Below are 26,930 nucleotides of genomic sequence, written 5' to 3'. Positions count from 1 at the left end.
AAAAACTTCAAATTTTGATTCGTTTGACCACAGAACGGTTTTCCACTTTGCCACAGTCCATTTTAAATGAGCCTTGGCCCAGAGAAGACGTCTGCGCTTCTGGATGATGTTTAGATACGGCTTCTTCTTTGAACTATAGAGTTTTAGCTGGCGATGGCGGATGGCACGGTGAATTGTGTTCACAGATAATGTTCTCTGGAAATATTCCTGAGCCCATTTTGTGATTTCCAATACAGAAGCATGCCTGTATGTAATGCAGTGCCGTCTAAGGGCCCGAAGATCACGGGCACCCAGTATGGTTTTCCGGCCTTGACCCTTATGCACAGAGATTCTTCCAGATTCTCTGAACCTTTTGATGATATTATGCACTGTAGATGATGATATGTTCAAACTTTTCGCAAATTTTACACTGTCGAACTCCTTTCTGATATTGCTCCACTACTTGTCGGCACAGAATTAGGGGGATTGGTGATCCTCTTCCCATCTTTACTTTTGAGAGCCGCTGCCACTCCAAGATGCTCTTTTTATACACAGTCATGTTAATGACCTATTGCCAGTTGACCTAATGAGTTGCAATTTGGTCCTCCAGCTGTTCCTTTTTTGTACCTTTAACTTTTCCAGCCTCTTATTGCCCCTGTCCCAACTTTTTTGAGATGTGTTGCTGTCATGAAATTTCAAATGAGCCAATATTTGGCATGAAATTTCAAAATGTCTCACTTTCGACATTTGATATGTTGTCTATGTTCTATTGTGAATACAATATCAGTTTCTGAGATTTGTAAATTATTGCATTCCGTTTTTATTTACAATTTGTACTTTGTCCCAACTTTTTTGGAATTGGGGTTGTATATGGTTGAAATGACAATAAAGACACTTGACTTGACTTGGCATTGCAGGTATTAGTATCATCTCATCTCATTATCTCTAGCCGCTTTATCCTGTTCTACAGGGTCGCAGGCAAGCTGGAGCCTATCCCAGCTGACTACGGGCGAAAGGCGGGGTACACCCTGGACAAGTCGCCAGGTCATCACAGGGCTGACACATAGACACAGACAACCATTCACACTCACATTCACACCTACGGTCAATTTAGAGTCACCAGTTAACCTAACCTGCATGTCTTTGGACTGTGGGGGAAACCGGAGCACCCGGAGGAAACCCACGCGGACACGGGGAGAACATGCAAACTCCACACAGAAAGGCCCTCGCCGGCCACGGGGCTCGAACCCAGACCTTCTTGCTGTGAGGCGACAGCGCTAACCACTACACCACCGTGCCGCCCTAGTATCAAAAAAGATTTTCAAAAGATGATATTTTTGAGTAACTGAAGAACTTTCCAAGTCAGCATGTCCATGTAGGGCCAACATGGACGCCAAATGGATTTGAAGCTGTGGCCCACCAACTATTGTACACAGTTTGAACTTGGACCTCAAATATGAGTGACAAATGAGATGCAGAGTTAGGGCCCATGCAAACAAACAGGATAGCTTCACATGGGTTAAAGTCAAAGTCCCTTCACACGCCATATGGCGGCAACAATCTCCATAGCCCTCGGCCTCTCACATAGCTAGGGTTACAGTGGGGGGCTAGTCCTCTGGTAACCACAAGAGTTTGACTCCCCACTCACATCTGTATTGCAGCATGCCTTGCCAGTAGATACCATTTTTTTATGATGGTCTTTGGTATGACCCGACCGTGAGTAGAACTCGTGATCTCCCGATCGAGAGGCGAACACGCTAACCATTAGGCCAACTCGCAGTACATGGGTTAAATGGATGGAAAAGAAACAAGGGTACATAAAGGGTTCTTCATGGGTTGTAAGTCAGCTAAGACTGGGTATTATATGATCTGCATGGGCTACTTAAACTAGGAAAATTTCTTCTTCTTCTCATAGCCAGAAAGCAAAACACTGACATTTTAACAGTCCATCATTGGTGTGTCTAGGGCATTTTTTAAATTTGGTGGAGTCCATCCATCTCCAAGCTTGACCAATGAAGAGTAGCCAGTTAACCTAACTGCATGTCTTTGGAGGAAACCAGAGCACCCCCACACAAACATGGAGAGAACATGCAAACTCCACATAGAAAGACCCCCATCAGCCATGAGGTTTGAACCTGGAACCTTCTTGCTGTCAGGCAACAGTGTCAACCATTGCACCACCATGCTGCTCCAGAAAAAGTTACACAGAATAAAAGAACCATAATAAAGGAGCTACTTCATTTTCAGTGACTATTGACGGTTCGTGTTCGTAGTATTTGTTTTGCACTTTGATGTTGTAGTGCTTGCAGATTGCCCAACGGAGATACACTACTGCCTTATTGTGCCTTTGTATGTACTCTGTTTTGGCAAGTTCCAGGCAGACTGAGACTACGTGGTCTATTCTTGGGTTTCAGTCACGTGACTTTTCTTAGTGATTTCACTTCTAGTGAAACTGCTGGTGGTCGAGCGAACCAAAACGGCTGCTGTAGTGCAAACAACTAGCGATAACTTATCAGAGTATGCTTGTAATCTAGAAGCCACTGCTCATCTCATCTCATCTCATTATCTCTAGCCGCTTTATCCTTCTACAGGGTCGCAGGCAAGCTGGAGCCTATCCCAGCTGACTACGGGCGAAAGGCGGGGTACACCCTGGACAAGTCGCCAGGTCATCACAGGGCTGACACATAGACACAGACAACCATTCACACTCACATTTACACCTACGGTCAATTTAGAGTCACCAGTTAACCTAACCTGCATGTCTTTGGACTGTGGGGGAAACCGGAGCACCCGGAGGAAACCCACGCAGACACGGGGAGAACATGCAAACTCCGCACAGAAAGGCCCTCGCCGACCCCGGGGCTCGAACCCAGGACCTTCTTGCTGTGAGGCGACAGCGCTAACCACTACACCACCGTGCCGCCAAGCCACTGCTCACTTTAGATATATTCAGAAGATTGCTATGTGCAATGGAATCGACCCCTACAGTCTGGGAAAGAAGGATTTGTCATACGATCTCTAAAACTACCCTTCAGTCGAGTTCCCCGACATCTCGAACTATCTGGTGTTGCAGACGTCCTTCTACACCGCAAAACAGATGAAAGCGTGGAAGAGTATGGAGGCTTACAACTTTTTTGTATGTGGCTGGGTAAAGGACCTCGCTATCAAGTCGCTGCCCAATGAATCCTGGATTGTTTTTGCCCGTGTAAGTATGTTTTTTTTTCAGCTTTTCATTCACGTCTTTACAACGAAGCGCTGCAAGTTGAAGTGTAAACAAACAACAGTTGGCTTGATTCTCACTTGTGTTGGCTCTTATCTCGCAGCTAAATCATTCACAAAGATCATCAGAAACCCCTTTAAAGACCTGGATCTTAGTTAAACAGGACGGAGAAGTGATCACGGAGCGTTGTAACTGTACGGCTGGGGAAGAATTTTGTTGAAACCTTCATGCATATGGACTTTGTGAGGAGGAAACAAAGAAACAGCTGGGGACTTTAGCACTTCATGACTAAAGAAAGTACCATAAAATAACGACACAGCAAGAAAAGTACTTGGAAAACACGAAGAACAGAGCTGAGAGGGAAATACAAACCTTTCACCAAGTGATCACTGCAAACCCGAGCATGCTTCGACTCGGCTCCCTTAAATTTCAGCGAGAGGTTCAAAAGCCACCTTTCTTGACGTCTTTTTGTGAAATCCTGTGTTCGTTCACCTTTTAATATTAATTCACGGGGAACCCTGAAGAAATTTTTATCAGTTTGATTGATTCGAACAACCTAAAATAACGCAAGCGTAAGGCATTTTTCATGCGAGCAATGCACCTTCTCTATACAAACGCTTTGTCAACTGAGCTTTGGTAGACCAACAGCTAAAGTTTTGAATAACTAATGAGGCGGATGTGACGTCATGTGAAACCCAAGAATTGTCTCTTGATGTTGATTGCAAATTCTGTATGCTGGGTCGGTGCTGTCTTTCAGAATCTGATTTTGATAGTAACTCGTCTTGAGGCTTTGATCTTGGGCAGCAATAATACTGTAAATCCTTCTGTTTCTGATTTAAGGCCAGCTATTATTATTATTATTATTATCCATCCATTATCTGTAGCCGCTTATCCTGTCCTACAGGGTCACAGGCAAGCTGGAGCCTATCCCAGCTGACTATGGGTGAGAGGTGGGGTACACCCTGGACAAGTCGCCAGGTCATCACAGGGCTGACACACAACCATTCACGGTCAATTTAGAGCCACCAATTAGCCTAACCTGCATGTCTTTGGACTGTGTGGGAAACTGGAGCACCCGGAGGAAACCCATGCAGACATGTGGAGAACATGCAAACTCCACACAGAAAGTGTGTGGAGCAAACTCGAACCCAGAACCTTCTTGCTGTGAGGCGACAGCGCTAACCACTATGCCACCCCCTGTTATCTCATCTCATCTCATCCCATCTCATTATCTTTAGCCGCTTTATCCTGTTCTACAGGGTTGCAGGCAAGCTGGAGCCTATCCCAGCTGACTACGGGCGAAAGGCGGGGTACACCCTGGACAAGTCACCAGGTCATCACAGGGCTGACACATAGACACAGACAACCATTCACACCCACGGTCAATTTAGAGTCACCAGTTAACCTAACCTGCATGTCTTTGGACTGTGGGGGGAAACCAGAGCACCCGGAGGAAACCCACGTGGAGAACATACAAACTCCGCACAGAAAGGCCCTCGCCGGCCACGGGGCTCGAACCCAGACCTTCTTGCTGTGAGGCGACAGTGCTAATCACTACACCACCATGCCGCCCTCCCCCATTCATCTCATCTCATCATCTCTAGCCACTTTATCCTGTTCTACAGGGTCGCAGGCAAGCTGGAGCCTATCCCAGCTGACTACAGGCGAAAGGCAGGGTACACCCTGGACAAGTCGCCAGGTCATCACAGGGCTGACACATAGACACAGACAACCATTCACACCCACGGCCAATTTAGAGTCACCAGTTAACCTAACCTGCATGTCTTTGGACTGTGGGGGAAACCAGAGCACCCGGAGGAAACCCACGTGGAGAACATACAAACTCCACACAGAAAGGCCCTCGCCGGCCACGGGGCTCGAACCCAGACCTTCTTGCTGTGAGGCGACAGTGCTAATCACTACACCACCATGCCGCCCTCCCCCATTCATCTCATCATCTCTAGCCACTTTATCCTGTTCTACAGGGTCGCAGGCAAGCTGGAGCCTATCCCAGCTGACTACAGGCGAAAGGCGGGGTACACCCTGGACAAGTCGCCAGGTCATCACAGGGCTGACACATAGACACAGACAACCATTCACACCCACGGTCAATTTAGAGTCACCAGTTAACCTAACCTGCATGTCTTTGGGGGAAACCGGAGCACCCGGAGGAAACCCACGTGGAGAACATACAAACTCCGCACAGAAAGGCCCTCGCCGGCCACGGGGCTCAAACCCAGACCTTCTTGCTGTGAGGCGACAGTGCTAATCACTACACCACCATGCCGCCCTCCCCCATTCATCTCATCTCATCATCTCTAGCCACTTTATCCTGTTCTACAGGGTCGCAGGCAAGCTGGAGCCTATCCCAGCTGACTACAGGCGAAAGGCGGGGTACACCCTGGACAAGTCGCCAGGTCATCACAGGGCTGACACAGACACCCATTCACACTCACACCTACGGTCAATTTAGAGTCACCAGTTGACCTAACCTGCATGTCTTTGGGGGAAACCGGAGCACCCGGAGGAAACCCACGCGGACATGGGGAGAACATGCAAACTCCGCACAGAAAGGCCCTCGCCGGCTACGGGGCTCGAACCCGGACCTTCTTGCTGTGAGGCGACAGCACTAACCACTACACCACCGTGCCGCCCCCATCATCATTATTATCATTATTATTATGACAGACTATGGGAAATAGATTTTCAGTAACTGTAAGTACTGTTGCTGTAGATGATTGCTACCAGAGTGTTTACTGTGGGGACTTTCCGCGTGCAGGGACGGATATGACGGAGAGACAGACAGACAGAGAGAGAGAGAGAGAGAGAGAGAGAGAGACAGATCTACTAATACATTTCTCTTAATCTGTTTTACACGCGACTAAAACCGAGAAAAAATTGCTGAATGTGCTCATGTGCCTCTCCGTTTAACTGAGTCCCTTCTAAAGTAAAGAGCGTGTTATTTCCGGGTGGGGAAACCCACACTAAAAGTTACCCGGAAAAAAAAAAAAAAAAACACACACACACAGAGATGACGTCACGTGTTTAGATCAGTCATATTAGAAAGCACAGTGCTCTCTCTGTCTGGCGCCTCAAAGTGCTCGGAATGGCTTCAGCTATGCCCAGCTCTCCGGGAGAGAACGAATACCCGTCCGGTTTCCCGCAAAGCATCTGTGATGAAATTCCGGCGCCCAAGTATCTGTGCAGCCACTGCGACTGCGTGCTGAACGGCGCGCACCAGAGCGCATGCGGCCACCGCTACTGCCTCGCGTGCGTCCACTGGCTCATCAGGTAAGCGCGAGCGCAAACGCTTCAACATCTGCCACACAAACACATCTATCTATCTATCTATCTATCTATCTATCTATCTATCTATCTATCTATCTATCTATCTATCTGTTTGAGACCTCTTTTTCATTCTTACCCTTTAAAAAAAATTAAAAAGCTCCAGGTTCCTTCATTATTCTGTATTACTGGCATCTTGAAATGTATTTTGAACTGCACTACCTGCAGTGTGCCTAGAGAAGGAGTAAAAAAAAAAAAAACCAGACTACTACACAAACAAGGGAATTATTTATAATCCTATACAGGGATAATCCTATCTATAATCCAATGGGGCAGCCATGGCCTGAAGGTTAGAGAAGCAGACTTGGGCCCAAAAGGTCACTGGGTTGATTCCTGGGACTGGAGCGAATTGGCTGAATGAACAAACAGCACTGTCCCTTCCCTCTGTATTCATTATAGGCATTTACGGTAGTAGATGCCTTTATCCAGAGCGACATGCAACATACCCAGAGAAGTTAAGGTTAAGTGCATTGCTAAAGTGCACTTCAGTCATTCTTATTGGTCCAGGGAACTGAACCAGCAACCTTTTGGTCTCAACCTTTTCCCTTCTCTCTGGGTCATGGCTGAAGTGCCCTTGAGGAAGGCATCGAACCCCTAACCGCTCCCTGGGTGCTGTAGCGTACGGTAGCTGCTCAGTGCTCTGGGTGTGTGTGTGTTTCAGATGGGTTAAATACAGAGCAGGAATTTCACTGTCACTAATAAAGGCTTCTTCTTCTTCTTCTTCTAATCAATTTATAATAGCACTATTCAGTGCCACCTAGACGAAGATGGGTTCCCTTTTGAGTCCGGTCAAGGTTTCTAACCCATGATTTCTCAGGGAGTTTTTCCTTGCCAGTTTTGCCATTTGTTTGCTCATTTGGGATTTGTTTATAAATTTAAAATCTGTACCAGGAATTTATATAGTTCTGTAAATCTGCTTTGTGAGGTTTGTTATTAAACAATTTTATACAAATTAAATAAAATTCAAATGAAATGAAAGTGGCGGCATGGTGGTGGAGTGATTAGCGCTGTCGCCTCACAGCAAGAAGGTTCGGGTTCGAGCCCAGTGGCCGACGAGGGCCTTTCTATATGGAGTTTGCATGTTCTCCCCGTGTCCGTGTGGGTTTCCTCCGGGTGCTCCGGTTTCCCCCACAGTCCAAAGGCATGCAGTTAGGTTAACTGGTGACTCTAAATTGACCGTAGGTGTGAAATGTGAGTGTGAATGGTTGTTTGTCTCTATGTGTCAGCCCTGCGATGACCTGGCGACTTGTCCAGGGTGTACCCAGCCTCTCACCCATAGTCAGCTGGGATAGGCTCCGGCTTGCCTGTGACCCTGCACAGGATAAGTGGTTACGGATGATGGATGGATGGATGAAGTGAAAGTTTCCAGAGAAACAGGACATTTAGGACAAAAGTCAGCCAAACTTCTGAGGGTGTAGGAGTAAATGTTCAGCATGGTTAACAGATTCTAGACAACCCACCACTCGGACATTTTTAACCTTTAAATGTGTATCATATTACATTCACAAATTGAATACATTTGTTTTATTTATTTATCAAATACGTATCACTATATGTATCTAATGTCCTGTTTCTCTGGAAACTTTGTCCTACTCGCAGCTTTCCACCTACACTCACACCCATATCTTTTTTTTTTTAATACAGATTTTGCCTTCGATGTTTGTTTATTTCATTAAGTTTGCATTATTGGGTTCATGAAAAAAAAAAAAAACCTGTACAGAATGTACCTGAGACTCCTGATGCATTTTTAAACAGAGTTCTCATGCCTAATATTGACTTTCTAAATTTGTCATTGCGTAACTCTTGAATATTTTCTATCGTGAATACTATAATTAAAAAGCTTCTTGTTTCTGCTTTCCAAAGAAATGTATCTCGTTACGATCTGTTCAGTATTTTGGGAGTAACAGCAGGTTGAAGTTGATATAACAGAGTTCACTCTGCTCCTGTGATGTCGGGGAAACTGCCGGTGCTTTTTGAGTCACGGGAAAGTGGCCAGGCTCTCTTCTGATTGTTTTCCGTACGGATTACTCATGAATATTAGTCAGATAACGCCTACAAGGATGCTCTGTAGCTCTCACTGTTTAAATATTGACTTTTAAAACATAGTTTTGTTATTTTTGAAGGAATCATTGCGTTACAGCATTTCTCTATATGTGCTGAAGACTTTTGCACAGTGCTGTATATACAGACACACAAACTCCTCAGGTTTTTCATAAAGCAGTTGGAACAAATTTACAAATATCAGTGACTATTAATGATGCATGAAGCATCCAGGAGATCATCGAAGTGCTGCTATGTACAGTGCAGCGTTGTACACTGCAATATACCTACATCAATACTTTCAGTAGCAGCTGTGACTCTTGCATTTCGATCATCTGTGTGTGTGTGTAAAATCTTACAGACATTATCGGACCTGTGTGACAGATTTTGTTTTAATAACTCCGTCAACATGTTGGGCATTCATATAGTGGATTTATTATGACGGGGCAAATGAAGAGCTTTAAAAAACAGATAAAATTTGGAAAAATGGGACAATCCCAGTATTTCTAGTCATCCTGGTTAACTTTTTATACTGGATAGAATTTATAAATCTAGTTTTCGGACATGCTGTGAAATTGTGTCAAAATCACTGATAAATAAAATCTCATTTCCCAACATGTGAACAATGTGTGAAACTGAGTACAGTGGCATGCAAAAGTTTGGGCACCCTTGCTGAAAATGTCTGTTACTGTGAATAGTTAAGTGAGCAGAACTGATCACCAAAAGGCATAAAGGTAAAGTCGAGACATTTCTTTTCAGCGTTTTCTGCAAGATTTGTGTATTATTTTTGTTTTGTACAACTGGAGAGTGAAAAAAGAAATGGAACACCATGCGAAAGTTTGGGCACCCTAATACATTCGAGTTCTCAGGTAACCTTAACCAAGGTTCCAGACCTTAATTAGCTTATTGAACTGTGGCTTGTTCAAATTCTTCGTTAGGAAAGGTCAGATGATGCAGATTTCAAAGCTGTATAAATTCTCTGACTCCTCAAACTTGTCCCTAAAATCAACAGCCATGGGCTACTCTCAGCAACTCCCTCGCATTCTGAATAATACAATAATTGATGCTCACAAAGCAGGAGAAGGCTACAAGAACATAGCAAAGTGTTTTCAGGTAGCTGTTTCCTCAGATCGCAATGCTATTAAGAAATGGCAGTTAAACAGTGGAGATCAAGGTGAGGTCTGGAAGATGAAGAAAACTTTCTGAAAGAACTGCTCGTTGGATTGCTAGAAAGGCAAATAAAAACCCCTGTTTGACTGCAAAAGACCTTCAGAAAGGTTTAGCAGACCCTGGAGTGGTGGTGCACTGTTCTACTATGCAGCGACACCTGAACAAATATGACCTTCATGGAAGAGTCATCAGAAGAAAACCTTTCCTGCGTCCTCGCCACAAAATTCAGTGTCGGAAGTTTGCAAATGAACATCTAAATAAGCCTGATGCATTTCCAAAACAAGTCCTATGGACTGATGAAATCAAAATAGAGCTTTTTGGCCACCATGTGCAAAGGTATGTTTGGAGAAAAAAGGGTGCCAAATTCCAGGAAAAGAACACGTCTCCAACTCTGAAGCATGGGTGTGGATCGATCCAGCTTTGGGGTTGTGCTGCAGCCAGTGGCACAGGGCACATTTCACTGGTCGAGGGAAGCATGGATTCGAATAAATACCAGCAAATTCTGGAAGCAAACATCACACCATCTGTAAAAAAAGTTGAAGTTAAAAAGAGGACGGGTCCTACAATAAGACGATGATCCAAAACACACCTCAAAATCTACAATGGAATACCTCAAGAGGCACAAGCTGAAGGTTTTGCCCTGGCCCTCACAGTCCCCTGACCTAAACATCATTGAAAATCTGTGGATAGATCTCAAAAGAGCAGTGCATGCAAGACAGCCCAAGAAACTTGTAGAACTGGAAGCCTTTTGCAAGGACGAATGTGTGAAAATCCCCCAGGTAAGAACTGAAAAATTATTAGCTGGCTACAAAAAGTGTTTACAAGCTGTGATACTTGCCAAAGGTGGTGTTACTCGGTACGAACCAGGCAGGGTGCCCAAACTTTTGCTTCAGGTCCTTTTCATTTTTTGGTATTTTATGCCTGTAACTGATGGAAATAAAAATATAATCTTGAGGAAAATATTCAAGAAATGTCTCATCTTTACCTTTATGCCTTTTGGTGATCAGTTCATCTTCTGCTCACGTAACTATTCACAGTAACAGACATTTTCAGCAAGGGTGCCCAAACTTTTGCATGCCACTGTATGTGACACGTCTGAAACCCACATGTGTAAATTTCACATGTAAATCATCAACAATAGAAGTTAGAGATTGCGCTCAGGTCATGGGCGGTGGGAAATACCAACATGGGTGATCCCTGAACATGTATTGACCCATTTCTATCACTTATGTTTCTGTTTCACTGTGCACGTCATCACATATTATTCACATCGTCACGTGAGAGAAAGTTAGGATTATGTGAAATGTGCATGATTTATCCATAAAGGATCTGCTGGTATTCCCACGTTCAGTAATCCGTCATGGAAAAGTGATGTACATGTTGTGTCCATTGTGCCTGTTTGGCATTGAAACAGTTTTTATACTCATGAATAAAGTTTTCTAAGGTGTTGGAAAATCAAATTAACTGAACGAGTAACTTCAGAAGTGACCTTCATGACAATAATATATAGCTTTGAAAACACTGTTACGTGAGTTTTTAAAAAAAATAAAAATCAGTGAGCATGAAAATGAAAAGTTACAGAACGTTTGAGGACTGCGTTTAAAAAAAAAAAAAAAGAAGTACCAATACTGTGGGGAACCTTGAAAGGTGCTGTACAGAAAATGACTGAAAAAATTTTCCAAGTCAAATTTCATGAGAAAGTTGGAAATGTTAAACAATCCAGAGAACATAAAATAACCTTTTTTTTTTCGGGGTGTATTTATTGAGATATAGTTGTGTATAGGCGGCACGGTGGTGTAGTGGTTAGCGCTGTCACCTCACAGCAAGAAGGTCCGGGTTCGAGCCCCGTGGCTGGCGAGGGCCTTTCTGTGCGGAGTTTGCATGTTCTCCCCGTGTCCGCGTGGGTTTCCTCCGGGTGCTCCGGTTTCCCCCACAGTCCAAAGACATGCAGGTTAGGTTAACTGGTGACTCTAAATTGACCGTAGGTGTGAATGTGAGTGTGAATGGTTGTCTGTGTCTATGTGTCAGCCCTGTGATGACCTGGCGACTTGTCCAGGGTGTACCCCGCCTTTCGCCCGTAGTCAGCTGGGATAGGCTCCAGCTTGCCTGCGACCCTGTAGAACAGGATAAAGCGGCGAGAGATAATGAGATAGTTGTGTATTCATGCTTCGTTTCAATGTTTTAAGTTTACTTTTTTTGTATTGTCTGTTTCATTTTTTTGTTTTTGTTCGTTTTTGTATTGTCTGATTTTGTTTTGCTTTTTGTTTGTTTGCTTCCTTGTTGATTCCATACTTATGTTCATTTTTTGCTTTTCTTTCTCTCTCTCTCAATAACAGAAACAACAAAAACCTTGTTTGCACAAAGTGTAAAGAAGTCCCAAACCAGCAAAGCAACCACAGCTTACTAACTCTTGACCAGGTACGTACTGGATCATTTTCATTTCGTGATTCGGTGATTCATTGATTCATTCATCTTCAGTAACTGCTTGATCATTTTATGTTGATTAAACCTCTTAATTATGGGCCAATGGCTTCCAGTCAGTGGCTTTTATTTATTACTTATTTCATCGAGAGTAAAAATAGCAAAACAGACCCCACATATTTACGTGCAAACAAATTCAGGCCAAAATCCGTGGCAGCCAAATTAAAAAAAAAAAGCTGTCGGTCATATATTTACACTTTTTGGGTCATTGTGATTGTGTAAAACTACACATCAGTCACTTTGCAGTGTTTTATTACTGACTGCAGCCCCTCAGACCCCTCCGACTTCATCCCCCAGTGGGAAGAGATCACCACAGGACCATCGCTGGGATATTACTATACTTGGATCCTTCTCAGCACAGCAGTGATTCTATTAGCACATGCTGAGTTATAGTCTCTGTGTAGGGGAAGTGTACATAGAAACCACAATACTACACTCCTACAAGCATCATACAGACTACCACGTCAGTGTCGCTGTGAATCCACTACTCCTACTGTATAATTTCTGTGCTTTGGTGGTTCTTTCCATTGCTTCATGGTGTAAAGATGCTGTGAAATGTGCATAATGACGGTCAGTAAAAGTGAAACTGTGTGATAGGCCTTACTTTATAAATTAGTCACTGACTGTATAGTGAGTGTATGGAGGATTCAAGTCCTTTCATGTTCATTGTTGATGGCAAAGGTTAGTATTTTACTGACCTTCAGAATTTTTCTGTGACTTTAAGTGGAGGCGAAAAGTTATTTGACTATGACACCATACCACAGCCGTGCAAATTTTGCACACACACGAATAACTGTTGCAGGCTAAATCCGGTCTTACGTTAAACCTGTATTCAACCTAGGTAGAATTGGTGAACCACATTTTACCTGGGTAAAATGTGTATTCAACCTAGGTTCAGCTGTCTGAAAAGGGATTTTTTTTTTTTTTTTATGGGGTGTCATAAGGACGTGGGGTTTTTTTGTGGGAGGGGTTGAAATAAATTTTTTTAAAATGAAAAAAAAGGAAGAAAATGGAAATTGTCTTCTCTCACACGTGCTCTCTCTCTCTCTTTTTTCTATCCACTAACTTCCCCTCTCTGGTCATCACCTGGACTCCCTTTGCTTGATGTTGTACCTTGTCAACTACCTCTCTACAAACACTAAACAAATCACGGTGAAATAAATAATTTTTATTGTACTCACCAGGATTTGAACTTGCACCTTCCAGATCTGTAGTTCAGTGTTTACCACTACACTACGCAGGTTAATATTGCCAATTCTACCATACGTCTTTGTATTATTACTAACATTTGGTCCCAGATTCATCTCAGCCAATATCTTTAGAGGGTACCAGGCCCCACTCTAACTTTTACTATTTTGCGCATGCGTTGTGCAAGCAAACCATAACCTTATCCTAAGCCTGACCCTAACCTTAAGCTTCACCCTAATCATAACCATAACCCTAAACCTAACGGTAAACCTAACCCTAACGTTAACCCTGACCCTAAACCAGATCTGAACCCTAACCCTAAAATAAAACTAACTTAAACCGCAACAAAAAGCTAACTCAAACCTTAAAATAAAACTAACCCTAACAAAAAGCTAACTGTCTCAAAACCATACAACAATTATAAATTTAACCTAGATTGAATGCTGTCTATATATTTAACCGAGGTAAAATGTGGTTCACCAAGTCAACCTAGGTTGAATAGAGGTTTTCACCTGAGAACGGATTTTACCTGCAACATAACATGAATGGAGAAGGAAATGTAAGGAAGCTGCATTCTCATTGACATTTTCCTCATTAAGCGGATGCTCTTATACAGGAGGTAAAAAGTGTAGTGAAACCTCATGGGGATGGTCTGAAAATATCGTACCTGGTTATGTAGAAGAATTCTCCACCACATACTCACCATAATTTGTACTGTGGTAAAAATTTCTACAGCCATTCTATCACTACTAATAGTGATAAGGCAGCCATGGCCTGAAGATTAGAAAAGCAACCTTGGGCCCAAATGGTCGCTGATTTGATTCCCAGGACTGGCAAGTAAAATGTGAGGCGAGTTGAGTGAATGAACAGCACTTTCCCCTCCCTCTGTATCATGGCTGAAGTGCCCTTGATCAAGGCACCTAACCCCCAACTGCTCCCTGGGCACTGTAGCACAGCTGCCCACTGCTCTGGGTACGAGTGTGTGTGTTCACTGCTTCAGATGGGTGAAATGTGTTAAAGGGATTTCACGGTGCTTGAGTGTACACGTGACCAAATAAAGGCTTCTTCTTCTTCTATTAACCATGTGACTTTCAGAACATAGTTTAATCTGTGCCATCCCCCCCAAAAAAAAACATTTTTAAGCAAATAACCCCAAATTATTTATTATGACATTATTTATTATAACTTTTATTAAACCCAGACCTTTTTCCACCTTTTTTTTTTTAATTCTGGATTTATGATTTAGGACCAATGGTACTATTTTGGCATACCATTGTTTCTTTTCCTCTGAGTCTGTTGTTCCGATCAGTCAGAATCAGGGAACTAGTGTAGGAAGATAAGTAAATTTTCACATTTTTATGAAATAACACTTACACTGTCCATTTTAAATGTGGCTTGCTTGAATAGGACCCACAGTAACTAATAAGTTCATAATAGTAGCACACTAAATATGTCTTAAAATATGAGGCATACTTATTATTTAACAAATATTTATAACACACTAAATATGGGGGAAGCCATGGCCTAATGGTTAGAGAAGCAGCTTTGGGACCAAAAGGTTGCCAGTTTGATTCCTTGGACCAGCAGGAATGGCTGAAGTGCTCTTGAGCAAGACACCTAACCTCGTACTGCTGCCCTGGGTGCATTGTACGTTGCTCTGGATAATGGCTGAATGCCTTTAATTTAATGTAAGGTAATGTCTTCATCATATCTTATCATGCCACCACTGTATCCACACTAGGGCAGTTTTGTTAGCTTCCAGAAGGTCTTGGTCAGAGCAGCTTGGGCCCAATGGGCATCCTTTGAGTAGGTGATCCATGGTTTGGACAGGTTCACCACAGGGGCTTGCGGCGAGTCCCCACTTCAGAAGGTTGTCTCATGTTTGGCCAATCTTGGCTCTCGCATGATTTAACGTGGCCCAGTCTTTCCTGCAGAGGAAAGTTCCATTGGGAAGATCCTCACTGGGTTTGGGGACAGCCTCGTTATGGTGGGATTGGTCATTCGCCATCCATTCCCTGAGTCTATACTCTGATGACTTCGTTCTTTAAACCAGTTACTGTTGCAAACCTCTTCTGTGATTGGAGTCTAAAGAATGTCATCACGATTTGAGCATAATCAGTAATAGTAATTTGTAAAGAATAAACCAAAAACAAAAGTGAAAAATGTAACTTTCTGTCCGTGTGTGAACTGATTTATAAAATCATAGGGTTATGACGGCTAATTTGGCAACCTCTGGCCTACATCATGATAACTCACCCTTTGTATATCTTCATCTCTACTGTATGTGGATATTTGCGGTCACCCTTTGTCATACTGAGCTACTATAGGGAGCGGGTTTGACTAAGGTAGCTGTTTAATGTTGTGGTCTGTGATTTTTAGATCATATGCCTTGGGATACATTTCCAGTTCAAGAAAACAGGATGTACAGTACCAGCCAAAAGTTTGGACACACCTATTCATATTTTGACGATTTTCGACATTGTAGAACAATACTGAAGACATCAAACCTATAGAATAACGTATGGAACGTATATGGAATTATGTGGTAAACAAAAATGTGTTTAAAAAAACCTAAATGTTTCATATTTTAGATTCTCCAAAGTATCCAACGTTTACCTTGATGACACTTTGCACACTATTGGCGTTATCATGAGGTAGTCATCTGGAATGACTTTTCAATTAAGAGGTGTGTCTCGTGAAAAGTTACGTACAGTGGTGCTTGAAAGTTTGTGAACTCTTCAGAATTTTCTATATTTCTGCATAAATATGACCTAAAACATCATCAGATTTTCACACAAGTCCAAAAAGTAGATAAAGAGAACCCAGTTAAACAAATGAGACAAAAATATTATACTTGGTCACTTATTTATTGAGGAAAATGATCCAATATTACATATTTGTGAGTGGCAAAAGTATGTGAACCTTTGCTTTCAGTATCTGGTGTGACTCCCTTGTGCAGCAATAACTGCAACTAAACGTTTCCGGTAACTGTTGATCAGTCCTGCACACCGGCTTGGAGGAATTTTAGCCCATTCCTCCGTACAGAACAGCTTCAACTCTGGGATGTTGGTGGGTTTCCTCACATGAACTGCTCGCTTCAGGTCCTTCCACAACATTTCAATCGGATTAAGGTCAGGACTTTGACTTGGTCATTCCAGAACATTAACTTTATTCTTCTTTAACCATTCTTTGGTAGAACGACCTGTGTGCTTAGGGTCGTTGTCTTGCTGCATGACCCACCTTCTCTTGAGATTCAGTTCATGGACAGATGGCCTGACGTTTTCCTTTAGAATTTGCTGGTATAATTCAGAATTCATTGTTCCATCAATGATGGCAAGCCGTCCTGGCTCAGATGCAGCAAAACAGGCCCAAACCATGATACTACCACCACCATGTTTCACAGATGGGATCAGGTTCTTATGCTGGAATGCAGTGGTTTCCTTTCTCCAAACATAACGCTTCTCATTTAAATCAAAAAGTTCTATTCTGGTCTCATCCATCCACAAAACATTTTTCCAATAGCCTTCTGGCTTGTCCATGTGATCTTTAAAAACTGCAGATGAGCAGCAATGCTCTTTTTGGAGAGCAGTGGCTTTCTCCTTGCAACCCTGCCATGCACACCATTGTTGTTCAGTGTTCTTCTGATGGTGGACTCATGACCATTAACTTTAGCCAATATGAGAGAGGACTTCAGTTGCTTAGAAGTTACCCTGGGGTCCTTTGTGACCTCACCGACTATTACACGCCTTGCTCTTGGAGTGATCTTTGTTGGTCGACCACTCCTGGGGAGGGTAACAATGGTCTTGAATTTCCTCCATTTGTACACAATCTGTCTGACTGTGGATTGGTGGAGTCCAAACTCTTTAGAGATGGTTTTGTAACCTTTTCCAGCCTGATGAGCATCAACAACGCTTTTTCTGAGGTCCTCAGAAATCTCCTTCGTTCATGCCATGATACACTTCCACAAACATGTATTATGAAGATCAGACTTTGATAGATCCCTGTTCTTTAAATAAAACAGGGTGCCCACTCACACCTGATTGTCATCCCATTGATTGAAAACACCTGACTCTAATTTCACCTTCAAATTAACTGCTAATCCTAGAAGTTCACATACTTTTGCCACTCACAGATATGTAATATTGGCTCATTTTCCTCAGTAAATAAGTGACCAAGTATAATATTTTTGTCTCATTTGTTTAACTGGGTTCTCTTGATCTACTTTTAGTACTTGTGTGAAAATCTGATGATGTTTTAGGTCATATTTATGCAGAAATATAGAAAATTATAAAGGGTTCACAAACTTTCAAGCACCACTGTAATTAGTGGACGAGTTTCTTGCCTTCTTAATGCGTTTGAGATCAAACAGTGAATAGTAAATAATAAAAATACAATAAACAACCCTATTCTACACCACATCTGTAGTAATCCATATTATGTCAAGAACCGCTCAACTAAGAAAAGAGAAACGACGTCCATCATTAATTTAAGACATGAAGTGACTTTTAATTAATAAAAATAAAGAAAAACCTTGATTAGAAGGTGTGTCCACACTTTTGACTGGTACTGTATATAATCTCAGGCAACCCCGTTTCGATTTACAGAAAAACTGTTGTGAGTCACAGAAGTATTTCAGGAAAATATCATAATTTCCCCCTTTTTCTGTTTGTGTGACTGCAGTTCTTCAACGATGCAGCGATCAATAAAGAGATTCTCGCACTGAGAGTGCACTGCACTAACCACAGCTGTATGTGGAAGAGCACCCTGAAGGACTTTGAGGTACTTTCCTATGTGTGCATAAAAACCACAGTGTCATACAACCAGTGTGAATAAGTTTGAAAAGTGGATGATTAACAACACATCAGAGTCACTATATGTTGTTACGATAAATAACAATGCAAATGACCTTTATTTGGGTCTTTATTATTACACCTGCTTTTTTTTTTTTTAGGAAGTAAAAGTGACTGATTTGTAAAGTTCTAGGTTTGGAGTGTGTTTAATTTTGACTAGACTGAAAAAACAGGCAAATTTTTTTTTTTATTGTTTTGAACAAACAGAAATTGTACAATTGTTAATATGTTAATAGTGAACATGTATGGAAGGAGTTTGCAGTTTCAGTGCTTTGTACGGTAAGTTCTACCACGGAAAAGTCTTCAGGACAGAGGAGAGTAACAAGGAAATCATGTTTTATTAACTCGAGTTAAAGAAAATAAGAGGCTGGCAAAGGTACAACTGTATTTATTCTATCCACATTCGCTGGATATGAGCAATCGCATGCTCTGATTGGGGCAATTCCATGTAAATGTCAACCTCACCATGCAAAAATAAAGCAACATGTAATACATCAAAACCACTCCCAGAGATATCACCTAGGCCTGTATTTTACAGATGTGAATAAGTTGAACCAATTTGTTGCAACAATTGTTCCCTTCGCCTTAATATGTCAGTCTTTCTTTCTTATAATGTAAAACCCAAGCTAAAATCAACTTTGATGATGTACAATTCTATATTATTGCCACAAGCCACAGAAATGTATGCTAAAATCCACCAAACAGCAAAACAATAGCCATCCTAAATATTATTTAAGAACTTTGATAGTTTTAGCTGATATTTAGAGAGTTTTTCAAAGGGTTATGGTGGTTAAATTGCTAATTTTCTAAACATATGCCATGTCTATTTCAGACGCGTCACATCCATAACGGAATTTCGTCACATCCATAACGCTGACTTTTCCTTCCGAAACTCTGCATGAAATACAAAATATTTGAAACAAAGATTTTTTAATATTCACCTTGGACCCCTCTATCAAATGGATATCTCCATTTCGACATTAGGTTTACAATTTCACAGAGTTTGATAAAAATGTACAGTCACCCAAGAAAAGTGATACTTTTTCTGTCACATCCATAACGCATCTTTTATTGGCGTTTTCTGGCATGCCCTAGATGTACTATGGGAATTGTTCTTGTTCTATCACTTCTCCAGTATGGTACAGCCTTAAAATATGCAACACCTGTTTAAATACTGGGAGACAATAAAACATGCACTGGGTCATTTGTTGCCATTTTGAGTTCAAGTGTCACGTCCATAACGCTGGAATTGCTCATTGGCTACTTTACTACTAGGATATCAGCTCGTATACCGTGAGAAGAGAAAAACAAAATGGTGGAGCGTATTGCTGAACCAACCGAGGATGAAATAAAAACTCTGCTTGAAAACAAACCCACCAAAAATACAAATAAAAGCAACAAAATATGGAAAAAAGTATTTGATGGTAAGAACACATCATTTTTTTTTTTCAAGAATTATTATTAGAGCATTTTTCACAAATTGCTACCGTCATTTCGCCGGTTTGTTTACATTCCAAGCGGAAATGATTTTGTCGGACGTTTTGGATAAAGTTTTTATTTATCGAATTTGCAAAAAAAAAAAATGCTCTGTTTCTCAAAATCCAGTGAATGTGGATAGAATAAAACAGATATTCCACTCAATCTTGTCGTACGTATCTTATAGCCAACTCGGTGCTACGTGCCTCATCGGCTCATGTACGACTCGATTTTGTGGAATGACGGTTAAATAGCTGACTGCTAACTGTATTTTGGTCGTTTCACAATATTAAATGTAACTCTAAATGGATCAAAAAGGGATGTGCTGTTATAAGAAATTAATCAATGTTAGTGACTCCGTTTCACTTCAGGCCAAGTCACACCACCTTGTCATTGATTGTTTTCCTAGACTCGCACACCCCCAAATGTTTTATTCCTTGCATAAATCACAGGCCGGGGTTGTTTTTTTTTAACCTTATAAGTAGTTTTGTATTTTAAATATGCTGCAGTTTAATAATCTCCCAGCGTGTATATTATGTGCTCAGTGAGACTATGGTGCCAAATAAATCCCCTTAATGGAGATGGAGGTGGCTGTGATGTTCGCACTTAGCCACTTTAATCTAATCTTAGCGCTGGCTAATATAAAGCATATTGGCAGATGACAGGTGGAATCAAATCATTACAGGCTTGCCAGATCTTCCTGGTTGCCAAATCAACTAAAATAGACTAATAAACAAAATGTTAAAGCACATGCTCAGGATATAAATTGACATCTTCGTATTTAAATGCGTCAAAGAGACTTCTCGTGTTATAACACTTATAACATGCTTCAGAGCTGAAATGACACAATGCAGATATTTTGAAGAAGCTGCTTGACATTTATTGAGCTTAAATGTTGCACTGCCTGATGTCTGGGAAAAAAACAACAGCTGTTTATCTAGAGTACATAGAAAATACTGCAAAATTCCCTTTAGAAAAACTCTGAGCCTTGTTTATGTCTGGTTTTATACCAGTTGGCATTTTGCTGCTGCTGTAAATAAGGGGGTTTGACTCCATTGTCTACAAACAATAGCATTTTAAGATGTTCAGTTTGGCACTCATAATTCAAATCTTCAATTTTATTACCAGGGTTGCTGTTTGTTGTTTCTTGAAATAATTCCTCATTGTATGTGTATCGGGTTTTTTTCCCCATGAGGATTTTTCTTGACATAGTTTCCTGACAAATCTGCTTGAGTTCATGCTTTAGCCTCAAACCTGAAAGTGGGATGATTTACAAAGATGATTCGTTCTGTATAAAAGCCCATATTTACTGTTTTGTGTCTTTTTTCAAATCCTTATAAGGTGTTAAACATCGCTTACCAGTTTTCCTAAACTTCTTTTCTCCTCTGAACCCCTTCAAACTAAATGATTTGCCTGAAATTTTAAGCAGGATGATGCTAAGTAAAACGTTCTCTTCTTCAAAACCTCTGCTGCTATTTTAAAGCTAGCAACATTTTTTTGAAAGTACCCAACCAAAAAATCCCACCCCCTCCCTTCAGGCCTCACTCCAAAGCTATGCTTTTGAAATACATGAACGCGCACTGCCTGACTACTGCTGGAGGATGAGTCCATGAGAGAGAGACATGACAGCTCATTGTTGTCATATCCAACTACTTCATGTCGTACTCGCATGTAAGAAAACGCCAAATATTATCATCATGAATGTAAACAACGAACGTGGCTATTGTTAGTATTCACAGCTGTCAACTAGCTTGCTAGATTTTGCAATAAGTCTGCCTAGCCTCATAGAATTCCCCGGTCATGCTTTTGGACTTTTTACATCCCTGCGACTGCCACAAATAACATTTTTTTTTTCTTTTCATTTGTCAGAGGATTTGATTTATTCGTTGTTGGGATGGAAAGAAAACCTCAAGAAACATCACAAAAATGCTTCGAAAAAATTGCCGACCCTAGCTCTAAGTTACGTAACATGACTTAAAAATATTTGTCTGGTTTAGCGGGTTCAGACCACGAGTTGGCCTAGTGGTTAGTGTGTCTGCCTCTTGACCAGGAGCTCATGAGATCTACTCATGGTCAGGTCATACCAAAGACCATCATAAAAATGGTACCTACTGCCATCTGCCAAGGCACGCCACAATATAGATGCGAGTAGGGAGTCAAACTTGTGGTTACCAGAGGACTATAACCCTAGCTATGTAATAGTTGAAAGCTGAGCGCTATAGAAACAGAGATCGGTACCACCTGATGCACCTTAAAGGCCTGGTTAGTACTGGGACCGGAGATTGACTGACTGGGAAGACCAGGTCCTGGCACAGGAAGGCCTTTTATAGTGACTACATTATGTGATTCAAACATGTCATACACTTCCAAAGGCTATTGGAATGAAAGTGCTTGTCACTTTCATTTCCTGATATTTTAGCCACAAATAATGAATTAGCTAGCTAATTAGTAGCTAGTTTTTTTTTAAAATATAACTATTTAAGAACTATCACATGACTTATGAGTAACTCAATCGACATCTGTCACTAGTTACTGTCAAGGTTGCAGTAAAGTGATACAATTACAGTGGTGCTTGAAAGTTTGTGAACCCTTTAGAATTTTCTATATTTCTGCATCAATATGACCTAAAACATCATCAGATTTTCACACAAGTCCGAAAGGTAGATAAAGAGAACCCAGTTAAACAAATGAGACAAAAATATTATACTTGGTCATTTATTTATTGAGGAAAATGATCCAATATTACATATCTGTGAGTGGCAAAAGTATGTGAACCTTTGCTTTCAGTATCTGGTGTGACCCCCTTGTGCAGCAATAACTGCAACTAAACGTTTGCGGTAACTGTTGATCAGTCCTGCACACCGGCTTGGAGGAATTTTAGCCCATTCCTCCATACAGAACAGCTTCAACTCTGGGATGTTGGTGGGTTTCCTCACATGAACTGCTCACTTCAGGTCCTTCCACAACATTTCGATTGGATTAAGGTCAGGACTTTGACTTGGCCATTTCAAAACATTAACTTTATTCTTCTTTAACCATTCTTTGGTAGAACGACTTGTGTGCTTAGGGCCGTTGTCTTGCTGCATGACCCACCTTCTCTTGAGATTCAGTTCATGGACAGATGTCCCAACATTTTCCTTTAGAATTCGCTAGTATAATTCAGAATTCATTGTTCCATCAATGATGGCAAGCCGTCCTGACCCAGATGCAGCAAAACAGGCCCAAACCATGATACTACCACCACCATGTTTCACAGATGGGATAAGGTTCTTATGCTGGAATGCAGTGTTTTCCTTTCTCCAAACATGGCGCTTCTCATTTCAACCAGAAAGTTCTTTTTTTGTCTCATCCGTCCACAAAATATTTTTCCAATAGCCTTCTGGCTTGTCCACATGATCTTTTGCAAACTGCAGATGAGCAGCAATGTTCTTTTTGGAGAGTGGTGGCTTTCTCCTTGCAACCCTGCCATGCACACCATTGTTGTTCAGTGTTCAACTGATGGTGGACTCATGAATATTAACATTTGCCAATGAGAGAGAGGCCTTCAGTTGCTTAAAAGTTACCCTGGGGTCCTTTGTGACCTTGCCGACTATTACATGCCTTGCTCTTGGAGTGATCTTTGTTGGTCAACCACTCCTGGGGAGGGTAACAATGGTCTTGAATTTCCTCCATTTGTACACAGTCTTTTTGACTGTGGATTGGTGGAGTCCAAACTCTTTAGAGATGGTTTTGTAACCTTTTCCAGCCTGATGAGCATCAACAATGCTTTTTCTGAGGTCCTCAGAAATCTCCTTTGTTCGTGCCATGCTACACTTCCACAAACATGTGTTGTGAAGATCAGACTTTGATAGAGCCCTGTTCTTTAAATAAAACAGGGTGCCCACTCACACCTGATTGCCATCCCACTGATTGAAAATACCTGACTCTAATTTCACCTTCAAATTAACTGCTAATCCTAGAGGTTCACATACTTTTGCCACTCACAGATATGTAATATTGGATTATTTTCCTCAATAAATAAATGACCAAGTATAATACTTTTGTCTCATTTGTTTAACTGGGTTCTCTTTATCTACTTTTAGGACTTGTGTGAAAATCTGATGATGTTTTAGGTCATATTTATGCAGAAATATAGAAAATTCTAAAGGATTCACAAACTTTCAAGCATCACTGTAAGTTATTCCACGAAATCAAGTCGTACATGAGCTGATGGCTGATGAGGCACATATCGCCGAGTTGGCTATAAGCCATGTACGACAAGATTGAGTGGAATAATTGTTTTATTCTATCCACATTCACTGGATTTTGAGAAACGGAGCATTTTTATTTTTTGCAAATTTGTTAAATAAATTTATCCAAAACGTCCGAGAAAATAATTTCCGCTTAGAATGTAAACAAACCGGCGAAATGACAGTAGTAATTTGTGGAAAATGTAATAATAATAATAATAATAATAATTCTTTAAAAATAAAAAAAGATATGTTCTTCCCATCAAATACTTTCATTCCATATTTTGTTGCTTTTTGTATTTTGGGGGGTTTGTTTTCGAGTAAAGTTTTTATTTCATCGTCGGTTGGTTCAGCAACATGCCCTGCCATGTCATTTTTCTTCTTATTTTGGGGTTGGGCTGGAGTGTAGAACAGAAGCTATTGGTGGGGGAAAAACTATATTCTTTTAGCTATTTCTGTTTCTTTTAAATACTTGATAAAGTGATATATCAGACTTGATTCACATTATTTTGTTTTTCTCTACTCACTGTATATGAGCTGATAGCCTAGTAGTAGAGTAGCCAATCAGAGCACACGATTGCTCATATCCAATGAATGTGAATATAATAATTTATTTAATTTATAACTTCATGGTTTTAATTCATTTAGGCTTTTTTTCCTTGTAAAATATATATTATTGACATTTACTTGAACATGACTGGAAATTTTATCACAGTCTCACAAACCCACTGCAATTCCATCATGAACCTCTAGAGGTTCACTGTCCTTGGTTTGGGAAACCCTGGCCCCGGATCAGAGGGATTCTCCCTCCAGTTTTATTTCTGCCTCATTGCTTATGCATTCATGAAAGTTTTTTTTTTTTTTCAAGGCACAAAATACTGAGTGGGAATTATTGCAACGAAGCTGTTATTGCGAGTTATTAAGGTTGATCGTAATGACTGACCCTGTGTTTGCACGTTCTGAAAATAATCACTGCTCAGACGCGGCTAAAAAACAGCTAAAGAGAGCGCACTCTCAAAACGAAAGAGTTTCTTGGATGCATATTAATTCAAGTCAGTGTGATGACAGAAGAAATCATTTTGCAACCCTTTTGTTTGCCAAGTCTTTTTTTTTTTTTTTTTTTGAAATAATGATTCAAATCAGAAGACATGCTGCAGTCCCTGCATTGGCAAAGCTGTTAGTCACCTTTCACTTTCTGCCTTCTGGGGTCTTTTTCACTGTACTGTCACCCCATTTGCTGGAATGTTAGTCAGCATGCACTGTCTGTGTTGCACTGTTTGTAGATTTCACTTTTGCACTGAGATCAGAACCACATGGCGTTCCCAAATGACTAGGATCTTTCAATTTAAAAAAAAAAAAAGTTGATTTGACCGACTGGGGCCTTTCTGTGTGGAGTTTGCATGTTCTCCTTGTGCCTATGTGGATTTCCTTTGGATGCTCTGGTTTCCTCCCACAGTCCAAAGACATCTGGAGTTTTCAAGTAGCTACTGTAAATTGCCCATAGGTGTGAATGTAAGTGTGATGGTTGTTCATCTCTGTGTTAGCCTTGTGATAGATTGGTGACCTGTCCAGGGTGTAAAGTCATCTGGGATTGGCTTCAGCTTCACCATGACCCTAACAAATAAGCAGTGTAGAGGATGGCTGGATGGATGGATAAACATAGATTCATTTATTAACACTTTATTTCATAGTAGGTTTATTTTATTTATAGTAGTTACTGAATAATATTTAAGACAAATAGTTGACTTTGATGGGTATCATGTAGTACAAACCCTAAAGAAGTCAAATTTTAAATACGGAATAAAACATGATGTGGTTTGCTGTTTGAGGAAAACAAGACCGTCAGTGATGGCATAGCTCACTCCAGCCCCGTCTAGTCCAGAAGGAACGATCTAAAGTGGGCCACCTTGCGTAATAAATGTTGCAAGCTATATATAGAAGCTATATACACTGTAGGAATACCGACCTATTTCCCAGAAAGACTCCAAAACAGCAAGGAATTGACCAGGAAGAAGCAATTTTTGTTGAACTGCTCATTAAGGCTTAATTAGTCCATAATTTCATTAATAATTGTGATTAAGCAAATCTGGGTAGAAGTTATATGCACCCTAGGTCATACCTGTCAACCCTCCCGTTTTTCCCGGGAAATCCCTTATTTTGACTTATTTCCCGCTGTCTTCCCGTTTTTTTTTTTTTTATTTCCCCGAAAATATCCCGTATTTTCACATTATGTAAAAGTCAGTAGGTCCAGAATTCATGACGCGCCTTTGACAGAAGTTTACAGCAGGAAGTCGGGCCATGAATTCACGTCCCCGCCCTCTCCAGTACAGCAGGTGGCAGTCTAGTAATTACACATTGATTTTAATTGCATGTCTGTGAAGAAGACTGTCAGAACCATAGCGCTAGTCTGACCCATAGATTTACATAGAAGACTAGATTCCTCACCGCGTATTCATGAACGTCCGCACAGGGCGGCCATCTTACCGCAGACAAGGGGGATGAACATAGACATCCTATGGGTATGAAGACTTACGCAAGCACAGCCCAGCACTCACATTATGATTTACAGCAGGGGTGTCCAAACTAATCCATAAAGGGCCGTGTGGCTGCAGGTTTTCATTCCAGCCATGCAGCAGCGCACCTGACTTGGCTCATTCAATCAACTGAGCTGTCTTCACACAGTCAAATACTTGCAGCCACACCCACCCTTGATTAAAGGGGGGGGGATCAGTTGATTGAATAAGCCAAATCAGGTGTGCTGCTGCATGGCTGGAATGAAAACCTGCAGCCACACGGCCCTTTATGGATCAGTTTGGACACCCCTGATTTACAGGAAATCAAAGTACTGACTTTGATGACAAGCTGATGTGTGTGTCTGTTTTAATTGTAGATGTTTATATCAGTATGTTTAGTTTTATTTTAACTGCACATTGGAGCCTAGTCAAATAAAAT

The 26,930-nt window shown here is 41.2% G+C and overlaps 1 protein-coding gene across 1 annotated transcript in view; it reads left to right on the top strand.

Annotated features, from left to right (window-relative positions):
* Positions 1 to 6,240: 6,240 nt before the first annotated feature.
* Positions 6,241 to 26,930, top strand: part of traf1 (TNF receptor-associated factor 1) — a 61,269-nt gene continuing 40,579 nt past the window's right edge. Inside the window, exons 1-3 of the mRNA XM_060930909.1 lie at positions 6,241 to 6,490; positions 12,091 to 12,172; positions 18,104 to 18,202. Coding sequence (XP_060786892.1) covers positions 6,306 to 6,490; positions 12,091 to 12,172; positions 18,104 to 18,202 — 366 coding nt within the window. The 5' untranslated portion in view covers positions 6,241 to 6,305. The remainder of the gene's footprint in view (positions 6,491 to 12,090; positions 12,173 to 18,103; positions 18,203 to 26,930) is intronic.

Source organism: Neoarius graeffei, chromosome 10, assembly GCF_027579695.1.
Source record: "Neoarius graeffei isolate fNeoGra1 chromosome 10, fNeoGra1.pri, whole genome shotgun sequence".
NCBI lineage: Eukaryota > Metazoa > Chordata > Actinopteri > Siluriformes > Ariidae > Neoarius > Neoarius graeffei.
Note: the sequence above shows the minus strand (reverse complement) of the source record. Positions and strands in the feature narration are given on the sequence as shown.